The 11985-nt window shown below is 39.8% G+C and overlaps 1 protein-coding gene across 1 annotated transcript; it reads right to left on the bottom strand.

Moving 5' to 3' along the window:
• Positions 1 to 1513: 1513 nt before the first annotated feature.
• On the bottom strand, positions 1514 to 5813 carry rag1 (recombination activating 1). The gene is made up of 3 exons (XM_067379842.1): positions 5506 to 5813; positions 4266 to 5401; positions 1514 to 3385 (listed from the first exon to the last, which is right to left on the bottom strand). The coding sequence occupies exons 1-3, from the start codon at positions 5811 to 5813 to the stop codon at positions 1638 to 1640; spliced, it is 3192 nt and encodes a 1063-aa protein (XP_067235943.1). The 3' UTR covers positions 1514 to 1637.
• Between the last annotated feature and the right edge of the window lie 6172 nt (positions 5814 to 11985).

The raw sequence follows: 11985 nt of genomic DNA, 5'->3' as shown, positions 1-11985 counted from the left end.
ATATATATATATATATATATATATATATATATATATATATATACATATAATTATAAATATTTTATATATAAATTTATATTAATTTATATAAACAATCTAAATATACACAGTACACACATATTATGTAAACAAATATAATATTATATTAAATATGTAATGCATGTTCTTGAATGTGAATGGAACACCAAAAACTTGACAATCTCAAATTTTTGCCTTGTTTATTTATTTTTTATTTTCCAGATGTAATTGTCATTTTACCACAGTAAAGTGTCATTTATTACAAAACAATTATATTCAGTAATTAAGAAAAAGTCCATAAGTTCATGAATGACAACAATCACTGTAATGTTAATGATAGGTCAATACAAGAACATCACCAGTGCCTTTGTGCAACTCTACAATTTTTTTTCAATTATGAACGGTGCAATGCAGTTTTATTTCAAATAAAAATAAAGAACATAAAGCGATTTAAACAACTATTTAAAGAATATTGTTTTGAATATAATTATGCAAGGTACCTTTGGTTTATTAAATAATAAAAATAATAATAATAATGAAGAAAAATTCAAGCATTTAGAAATGTCTTATAATATCAAAGAATTCAAAGAAATAATTCAAATCATGACACAAAGAAATCAATCAAATTATGATACAAAGAAATCAATCAAATTATGACACAAAGAAATCAGTAAAGTCACTTCACAAAGAAATCAGTCAATTCAAGTCAAGTCAAAAAAGAAATAAAATGCATTTATAAAGTAAAAAGTGGATCGCTGAAATCCTCTCGGTTTAAGAGAACACAAACGCAATGAATTAAACCTAATACTAATAAACAAAATAAGAGAAACATGATTAATAAACTGAGGTACAAGTTTGAGGTGAACACAGAACATATCTCTGAACTGCAAAACAAAGAAATTCTGACAACAGTCAATAGGTTTTATTGTACGCTGCCATTTCTTCAAGAATATTTGAAAATGTGTTTGTGTGAATGGCATGGTACAAATGTCCTGAGGAACCTGTAGGATTGAAGACTGAGGTAGATTATAGGGTAGGGTCTAAATAAATGTGCAAATGCTGTAGCATAGTGTCTATGTGTGTTCAGAGTCATTTGTGGACCAGTTGAGCACCACCAAAATACTGCATTGCTAAAATAACCCATTTCTCTCTAGACCTCCTGCAAAGGAGACAATTTGCGTTTTCTAATTTCATTTTGTTTTTGTCCTGTGTGATATATTAGTACAGCCATTATAAATGTGGGGTTCCTTTAACACAATTTCAGTGACTTACAACTCACTCATACATTTTCATAAACAACCATTTTGTATGAATTCGTGAAGTTGTCACAACCTGGCAATACAATAAAATCCCTCATATTTCACAAGCAGCAAGAGATAAAACACAGACAATTTGCCTATAAAATCTAGGAGGAAAAAAAGCTCTGCCCATACAATTTTATCTCTGCCATAAAACAATTTAGCTCACGTTTATGCACTAGCTTCAAAAAATAATGAAGTGAATAATAAAGCCATTAAACGTGATATTACATCTCATCTCAAGAAATAAAATCAATTACTGAACAATATTTTCATTAACAAGAAAAACGGTCCATTAAAGAAAGTCAATCAGAGAAAAATTCAAAAATCTGGAACTTCAAGAGCCACATCAACTTCATCTGGGGTCTCTTCTGGGTTGAATGTGGCTTGCATTGCTTTTGCTGAATTCTTGTGAGCCTCCATAAACTTCTGAAGATACTTGGAGGTGTACAGCCAGTGGTGTTTCAGAACATCTTCAAGTTCATACGTTTTGGACTGCCTTGCATTCATCTTCCGAAAACGTCTGAACAGCTTGTTCCCAGACTCATTGCCTTCACTGGCCCATGCTCCGATAGACCCGTCTCTCTCAACAATCTCAGGAACATGGGCCAGAGTCTTGTGGAGGTAGTTGGTAATTTTTCCATCATAGCGGTACTTAAACGTGGTGGAAAGGAGGTCAGCAAATTGCTGAGAGTTGTAGCTATATTGACAGAGTTGGTCAGGGCAGTCTCGGGATGGACAAGTGGAACGCCACACCGGCTTCATCTGGAGGTAGAGTTCCATCAGTCTCCGTAGTGCCTCACGTCGTTCCTCAGAAGGGACCAGCTCACAGACCGCCTCCACAGCCTCACGTGTCATCAGCCGACGGGCATAGTTTCCATTCATCCTCATCACAGGCTTGAGTTTCATCTTCTTTCTTAGCTGTTTGTCCAGGGTTGACCGCCAACGACGGCGTTCCTCTCGACTCGGATTGCTCCTCTGGTAGACTTCGCCGATCTCATCCTGAAAGATCTTGTAGAATTCGGTCGCATTGCCTATGTCGCAGTGCAGGGCATCCAGAGTAGGCTGGGTCTCCATGAAAGGCTTGGCGGAAACACCTTTGACCCGGTCACGGAGTTCATCAGCGGACTCAGAGAAAGGATTTGTCCTCCAGATCTCGTAGCGCTCAAGATTTTCATCATGGCTACGTGTGATGGAATGTAGCACCATGTTTTGAGAGGCTTCAGCTCGGGTTGAGTCGCAGAGTGTGCATATATAAGTGGAGCCTGATGCTTCTAGCCCTTCCATTTCACGTACCATCTTCTCATCATAGCCTGTGCCCCGGAAGAAGAACCTAAATGAGCGTAGCAGACCACCAACAGATACGATAAGTCGACTTTCCATCATGGCTTTCCGCTCTGCTACCACAGGCCCCAAGATGGCTGTCAGGGTCTCGTGGTCGGACTCATCCACAAACATGAGGCACAAAGGTCTACAAGAGAGCTCAGAGTTTGGCTTTTGTTCCTGGAAGATGGTGATGCCATCGTCCTCACCCTCAACTCGGATGGAGATGGACATGATTGTGAAGGAAAACCTCACTGCCTTCTCAGGAACTGCTGGACCAGTTCCATGCTTCTCACTGACATCTCCCATACCATCACATGACTCTTTCACCACCACAGTAAAGCCAGAGGTGCACATGCTGTCATCTAGCCCCCTCTCTCTTAGTCCATCCATTATGTCCTCCTCCAGGTCTTTTAATGCAGAAACCAGTGCCACATCGTAGCGGAATCGCCTGGCGATGGTGTCCGCAGGGACATCATCAACAAAGGTTGTCCAACCAGAGAGGCCGTCAATGATACCCACATCCCATGAGCTGGAAACGTTTTTTAAAGCTGGTTGCCATTCAAATTGATGGAATCCGGGAAGAAGCTCTTTCTCAGCATTACGTAGAGTGTGCAGGGGCTGGAATATCTGGCGGCCACTAGTGGCCTTCACAGTGCGGTACATCTTGTGGTACTGACTGCAGCTAAGGAAGGTGTTGACCCTTATAGCCAAACACACTGCAGGATGCAGACCAAATCCCCTACCTGAAAGAGAATACAGAGAAAAAACAAAACTATGTGAGATAAGAGTCAGAAGTTTTAATTCATAGAACTGTTTACCCAGAACAAACTCAAAATATGTGAGACTGTGAGCTTGAATGTGTGATTATGTGCATTTATGGACCGATTTCAGAGCACCAGCAATTGAATGCTACAATATTTTGTAATTCTGATTATAATTAAAGCATGGAATATGTCCTAATTGTTCTAGATCAGAGAGATTATTAATGCTTAAGTTAGACGAGAGGTGACTCAGCTGGGCTGGAAATACTGATATTGGCTGCTGATGAAAACAGACACCAGCTGGGCCCTGTTCCCCTGGGGGTGAAGTAGTATCTATGTCATTTGCAGATACAAGGGCTACTGATGTTGTTTTCAGCCTAACAGGCTCTTTACAAGAATTGTTATTGTGTATTGTATGCACACATACACACACACACACACACAAACACACATTCAGTAAAGTTGTGCTTATTCTATTTAAATTGACAGTTTGGCACATAAGAAAAGAATTCATTAATTTTTGTGTGTGTAGATAACCTCATGTGTTTAATTCATTTTGCGTAACTATTTGCAGGTAGTAAATGTGAACATAATTGTGTAAAATTACATGTTAAAGCTGTTGTTCTATGAAAAATGAATACAATTAACTGCAGTCAGGCATTGCAAATTAGGCTAGTTCATTCTACAAAACAAATGATGCCATATATTAGGTTGCCAAAACATTATACATTCTTATTCTTGGTTGCTCTCAAGCTTACATGAGTAAGTCAATAATGCATTATCTGTTCATTCTAGTTGTATTTATTTGACAACGACTGCTTTGACAGTCACATATTGTGGGTGACATGTTTCTTGGCAGTACCTTGCATCATAGCTTCCAGTTCATCTGCTTGTTTGTGTTCATTCCCGGCTCTCAGTGCCAGAAGGAAGAGCGTCAAACAGACAGACTTCACATCCCCTCCTTCTTCCTTTTCGGCAAACATCTTCACCTGGTTCTTTAAGTCTCTCAGCCTGTGCTTTTGAGCCCGACGGGTCAACGACAACAGGTGCTGTCGAGGGCGCCCACCTTTGTTGATTGGCAAGTACCCATTGAGATTCTGCTCTGAAGGTGTTTGTTCTTCCTGGGACTCTTTTTCATGGTAGTGGTTGAGGCAGTGTTCCCTAAAGGAGTCCAATCGGACCCAGTCGCTGCATCCTTCGCTGGGGCAGAGCAGAGGGAGAGAGCTGAGGGTGGCAAGGAAGAACTTGGCTGGCCTGGTCAGGTGGGATGGGTTCAGGTGTTGGTTACAGGTGGGACAGTTCGGCCCCAAAGCTCGACTGTACCTTACTATGCAGACCCGACAGAACAGGTGCCGACACGGTGACTGGACAGGGTCGGAAAGAAGGTGATCACACACTTGGCAAATAACGGCACGTAGCAAGTCTGCTGGGACTTCGGGAGGGATGAGCTTAGCGCTCAGATGGTCCTTCTGGCACTGTGTGATATTCTTTACCCATTGTCCTCTCTGAACTGATAGTTTTATCCATTCTTTCCCACCTGATCCTGCAGGATTCTCTGTGGTCTGTCTCCACAATCTATTGGCACCTGAAGTTTCCGGGGAATCCCTCTTGATTCTCTTTGGAAGGCTGTGTGCACCTTTAAGTGGTTTGGTCCGCTTCCTTCCCACTCGCTGAAAAGAGCTCTTCTTAGGGAAGCAGAGGTTGCAGTGGGAAGTGTGGGGCTTCCAGTCTGGGATATGGGTCCTAGTGAAAGAACAGAAACCCCCTCCCCTCATGGCAGCAGTCCAGCATCTGTGACAAAACAAAGACGGATGTACTGTCTCCATGTCGGTTGTCACGTCCACCTTGAAGACCTTCAAGATCACTTCCGGCCATGTCACAAACTTGCAGCCCATCTTGCGCAAGGCGCACCGACTTGACTCTTCCAAGTCTCCTTGGACTTCATGCGACGGACCTTTAGCCTTCCGTATTGAGAGGCCACAAAGGCGACACAGGCTTCTGCAAAAGACGCACATTGATTAATATTGATATGCTTCCAAATATGCACAAGTCAATTCAACATTCAGAACTTATCAATGACTCAATATTATCATTAAACTCACTTGAGAAGATTCATATGTGTATCAATCTCCTGCAGCTTAAGGTCCACTCTCCCTCTAGTATTCTCCACGTTTTCCTTACTCTTCCCTCCAAAACAGAGCTTCATAACACTGCCTGGAGAGCCTGCCATCTCTGTCTCCACCTCAGGCTGGTTTTCCTTCTCCACCGGTGTTTCATTAGACAGAGGGGCCTTCTCCATGGATCTGACCCGAAAGAGCTTAAACTTCCATTCCGAAAACTTAGGATGAGACAGTTCGTCAGGCATGGAGGCTCTGGGAGCATCTTCAGAACTCCACCTCCCTTTCTCCATGGCGTCAGCTTAGTCTCAGCTGCTTTCAAGAGAGAGAAAAGAAAGTGAGAAGGAATAAGATTAATTCTTTATGAATCGAGAGTTTATGAGACTATGAGATTAGTTTGGCTGCCAAGGAATATTCTTAGGTGTAATAGAAAAAGGGGGTTTCGGGCATACAAATCCACAAAAGAAGAGCAAAACAACATTATTTCCAAGGCTGTGACACAATCAGACAGATTTACTTAAGTCTACTGGTGTAGTTTGTTAAAAGCAGCCCTGAAATCCCAGCCCAAGCATGAGAGCTTTGCTCTGACCTAGAGTACAGCATTATACTATAAGTGGCATTTAGCGCCTCTGTAAAATGCATGAGACAAGCGTTCAGAAATCGATCCACTGCTGAAAACTTCATTTCTCTCCTTCCTAACACTCTTGCTCAGGGACCCACCATGTCCTTTTTTTCCATCCCTCATCTTTTGTTTCATTTTTCGCCCCACCCTCATCTTTCTCAGGTGCCAAGGGTTTGCTAAATGGACACCTCTAGGGCTGTCAATCAGTTATAATAGCCATTTACTGTGCTGAAACAGGAGTTTAAGTCCGTAGAGGAGCTTGCTGGCATTTAACGGATTGCTCAAGAGAAAGAGAGAGAATCAAGTCTTATGATGCACAGCCATTCACTGAAGTCAGATGAAGGGAAATTGTAATGCCAGCCATTCCCTATGAAACAGACTCTATCCTGTATTTCAACCATGTCACTCACCGAGTACAAAGATATGCATAAACATGCAAATAAAAACAAGGACTAGCTCAGAAGTCACTTCGGACTAGCTGTAGCTGTCAAACCCGTGCAGATTCCCAAAACAACTGTCAGGATGTGATGCTCCTCTCTCATCCCATCCGCAACAATGTAAAACGGTCCTCTTCCCTGATCAATAAATCAACAAGCGCTTACCATAACACTCCCATGGTGAGTACATGCTGGCATTTTCTCTCTGTCTCTCTCTCTTTTTCTTTTTTCTCCCTCTCAGCTTTTGTGTTTTCACCCTGTGTCTCTCCAGCTATCAGCTCTGAAGTGAACTATTGAGACATGCATACACAAAAACAGCTGAGAGCATTCAGTCTGTCAGTCAGCTGGGTTGTCCTACCTTGTTTTTGAGGCTCAGCTGGCGAATTCTCCCCTGGGGCCTTTCCGCGTGGGGGCACAGGGGAGGCCTAGTGGGTTTCTGAGTGTGGATGTCTTCCAGGCTCTCTATCTAAGAGTGGCTGGCTGGATCTCAGTCACTTGGTGCTCCTATAAAAGACTGTGTCTCTCCATAGGAAGAGAGTCCTATTTATACCTCACTGTGGGGTCCTTAACCGCCACATTTTAGCACCTGAGAAACATTGGAGGTCTTGGGAAGGGGGTGGGGGTGATGCTAACCACATTCACACACAGACACACACATTTACTAAGCTACCTAATGAGGGCATGCCATAGACTTCTTGTTTGTTTTTACTTTATGCTAATTATAATTGGCATATATATTAACTTTAATCTTAAAAAACTTTTTTGTTTTTTTTTTCAAATCAAGATGTGCCTAAAGGACAAATTGTATAATATTTAGCAAACTTCTAGGACATGTCGTCCACAAACTATTTCAAAGTAAACTCTTAAATGCATATATATGAGATGACTTCTGCTCAAACATACACAGACACTCCAAAACACAACATAAATCATGTATTTTTAAGACACACAAACACACATGCACATTCTGCATCATAAACAAGTATCAGTACAAGGCTCATGGATACAAACTAACACATCCCCCTGCTGTTTTCCCCCGGCACTCTCTGAAACTTATCTTCAGCAGGTGGTCCATGCCAACGTGCTGCAGCTCTGCTATTTGATCCCCCTCTATATAGAAAAACAGACACCATTAAAACACATCAGATCAGAGGAATACATTTAAAAGAGAGCTGACAACCATCTACTCAAGGCTGACTGACTAAAATATCCTTTATGGTGTATTCAAAAGTTGGAAAAGCATAGCAAATACAGGGTATAGTCCAACTGCATATCACAATTTCAGAATCCTGCTGAGACATAGTCATTTTTCTGAGACTTTTTGAACAAATTATCCATTGTAGGATGTCACTATAATGAGCATTAACTCTACAAGTGGGTCCTGTCGCAGTCCCACTATGAACGGTGTTGGTGTCATCAGCAAATATGAATTAAGGGGATTTATTTATGATAAATAAATCAAGGGTGTATTTTCAGAATGGTCACTGTGCTGTAATGGGTCCTGTGCATTTCTGCGGCGCTATTCTGTCTGGACTTCTGACAGACTAGTCATTAAATAGTCACCAAGTGCCGGAAAGCACTATGTGGCCTGTCTCATCTGAGAGCCACAACTTCTGCCAACCAAACAAAGAGAAAACATCATAAATGATATACAGTGAAGGTCATTCTACAACATGGCTTCCATTTGTACACTATATATAAATGAACATGAACAACAATTATACTGTAGAATGACCCATACTGCACACATATGAAAAATAAATAATTATTTGAATTCATTAAAATGGAGGAACAGACAGAGAGAATGAGACAGAGGAAATAAATAAAGCCTCATTATTGTGAGTAATAAAGGGACAGAAAGTAATTTTTATGCAAAAGACAGTTGCTTTCAGCCAGATAATAATAGCCAAGTCTATAAATTGAGCAAAATTAGAAAGGTCATTGAAAATACCAGTTTTTACAAGCGATCCTTCATCCTTTACAAAGATTCCTTGAGGGATTGAAAAACAAAGGTGATATATTGCATTTAATTGATCATGATGTGATGTGTGTATGTTTATTGACATAATCGGTTATCATTTATTCACGTCGTTTTCAAACCTGTGTTACTTTCTTTCTTTTTAAGAATAGCCTACAAAAGAGGTTTTTTGCTAAATGTCCAAGCTGACAATGAAATGGGATTGTGATTTACACTATTAAACAAAAACACAAAAAGTACATGCAATCTTTTGTGTTTCAATGAAGGAAAAGTCAATATGAGGGTGAGTAAATGACAGAATTTCTGGGTGAAATGTGCACTTTAAAGCAGTAGTTAGGCCTCCCAGAGCCTTCCGTCTTCACAAACCTAAAGAACGAAAGAAACTGAGACAGAAAAACAGAGAGAAACTGTAGGTCTGTTGCCATGGTGAAGCAAACAGAGCTGCAGATGTCCATCTAACAAACAAGCGGTGACCCCTAGAGATCCGTGCCTCTCTCCGCCTGCTAATTGACTTGTTATTGATAAGCCCGATGGCAGTTTGATTTATGTGAAAAATGTCTTCAGTCGACAGCCACCTGGCATTAAGCAGGGTGTTATTCTCCACTACATGTGTGAGTTTTAGGGGAAAAGTTGTTGAGGTGCTGTTATCACCGTCTGAGGGGACACCTGGTATGTGGGGTCAAAGATGTTGCTGTCAACACATCGAACTGCACACCAATCAAAACACTTTATTTGAGTGAGAAGGTGGATCATTGACATCTTTTAAAGGGCACTAATACTAGTTTAAACAGCTTATCATCCTCTGACATTTATGTGACGTTTTTTATGACGTCAAGCGGCCATTTTTGTCTTTATCAGACAACTCGCTGCGTTCACAGAGTAAACACCTATCCCATAATGCCATGCAGCGCTAGGAAGTACATAGCTCCACTTCTAACAAAGCATATTGCTGGTATACAATTGCATAGCTTTTTCGGTAACAAGATAATTGTTTGGGGTAGGGTTGTCAAACGTAGCAGTACTAGATGGTACTAAATATAAATACCATTTCTGCAGTAGGCTACCAGTAGTACTGGGTATATTCGGTACCCGCTGATAGACAGTGCTTTCATACACTCTCGTTCGTGTTTGTTTGAGCACTTTCTCAACTGTGTCAAAGGTTTCTGTTTACAGTGTGTTTTTACAAGCGTTGCACATTGTAGCCAATCACAATCATATCTGTTGAGCGCTTGAACGCAATGGTCAATCAGAGGTGCTAGTCAGTAAGTTAGTCAGAATTGCTTAACGCCACCGAAAATGTATACATTTTTCTTTCATTTTGACCAACAAAGTGTAAGGACACTGCAAAGTTTCTGGATTGACAACTGTATTTAAATGCTCAATTGAATCAGAAACTGCGATTAACAGTGATAACCAATGGACGAGACAAAACGGGACAATATATTTTTTAAAGCAATTCAACAGTTTAACTAAAACTGGTAACGAAAACCACAAAATTTTACTGATATTGATACCGACTACTGAAATGTAATCCTACACTCTAAAAATACTGGGTTAAAAACAACCTAAGTTGGGTTGAAAATGGACAAACCAAGTGACTGTTTTAACCTAGTGGTTGGGTCAAATGTTTGCCAAACATGCTGCGCAGTTTTATTTAACTGAGCTATTGTTTAAAAAATACTATATGGCTGGCTTAAAATGAACCCCAAATGGTTGGAAATTAAAAATCAGACAATTACTAGAGGCAAAAGGTAAACATTAGTTAATTAGCAATTTAATACATGTTTATTGTTTAATTATTATTCATTAAACTTATTAATAAATGCTCATTTATTAAATATATTAAGCATTTTTCAGCAAGCAATACAGTAATAAATGAGTTAATGAGTAAAAGTTGAGTTAAATAAAACTACCCTGCAGGTTGGGGGAACTTTTAACCCAACCACTGGGTTACAACAACCCAATTGCTGGATTTGTCCATTTTCAACCCAGCATTTTTTAGAGAGTCGTTTGGGGGGGAAATGTTTAACAAATTTAGCTAGTTAGCCTAGCCCAGTTAGCCCCTGCTGGCAAAAGACAGCAAGAAAGAAAGAAATAAAAAGAAAGAAAGGGGAAAAAAACATATTTTGGCCATTTAAGAGTATTCTAACAAAGTCACAATTTCATGTCAAAGCTCACAATAGTTGCTAATGAAGAGCTTAGTTGTATGCATTCTTATGGTGCCATTAGCTGATTAGCACTTAGTAAAATGGCATTATTTCCGGAACTGGTGATTGGAAGTCCAAAATTAACCATCCGATTCAAAATGGTACATTTCAAAATGCACACTGTGCTAAACCGAGCACCTGTCAATGGGAATCCTACCACTAAGTTTCAGGTATATATCAGACTTCCTTTTTTGAAAATAGTAATTAACAGTAATAGTCATGCTAGTGGTTCTAGAAATTAAACATTATTAAAAACTCATCTTTAAATTAAAAGAAGCTTATAACCGGAAAAGCTATCATTTATTTTTAAGGAACTTCACAAATAATTATGTCATGCAATTAAAATATTAAAATATGTAAAACGTACAGTAAAACATGTAAATCTCTGATGTTTTTCCAAAGTGGACCTGTTCCATGGGGTTTAAAGGTGCCGTAGAACGTCTTTTCAAAATATGTAATATAAGTCTAAGGTGTCCCCTGAATGTGTCTGTGAAGTTTCAGCTCAAAATACCCCATAGATTTTTTTTTTATTAATTTTTTTAACTGCCTATTTTGGGGCATCATTAACTATGCACAGTTTCAGGCTGCGCGGCCCCTTTAAATCTCTCGCTCCCTGCCCTCCCAAGCTCTCAACTATAAATGCAGTTATACGGTGCATAAACAAAGTTCACACAGCTAATATAACCCTAAAATGTATCTTTACAAGATGTTCGTCATTCATGCTGCATGAATGCATCGATTCCTGTGAGTATAGTATTTATTTGGATGTTTGCATTTGATTCTGAATGAGTTTGAGGCTATATGCTCTGTTGGAGAGATTTAAAAAAGAATGAAGTTGTGTTTATGAATTATACAGACTGCAAGTGTTTAAAAATGAAAATAGCGACGGCTCTTGTCTCCATGAATACAGTAAGAAACGATGGTAACTACATTTAACAGTACATAAGCAACATGCTAACGAAACATTTAGAAAGACAATTTACAAATATTACAAAAAATATCATGATATCATGGATCATGTCAGTTATTATCACTCCATCTGCCATTTTTCGCTATTGTTCTTGCTTGCTTACCTAGTCTGATGATCCTGCTGTGCACAGATCCAGACGTTAATACTGGCTGCCCTTGTGTAATGCCTTGAACATGGGCTGGCATATGCAAATATTGGGGGCGTACATATTAATGATCCCGACTTTTACGTAATAGTCGGTGTTATGTTGA

This window comes from Chanodichthys erythropterus, chromosome 24 (assembly GCF_024489055.1).
Source record: "Chanodichthys erythropterus isolate Z2021 chromosome 24, ASM2448905v1, whole genome shotgun sequence".
NCBI lineage: Eukaryota > Metazoa > Chordata > Actinopteri > Cypriniformes > Xenocyprididae > Chanodichthys > Chanodichthys erythropterus.
This window is presented reverse-complemented; position numbering and strand designations above follow the sequence as displayed.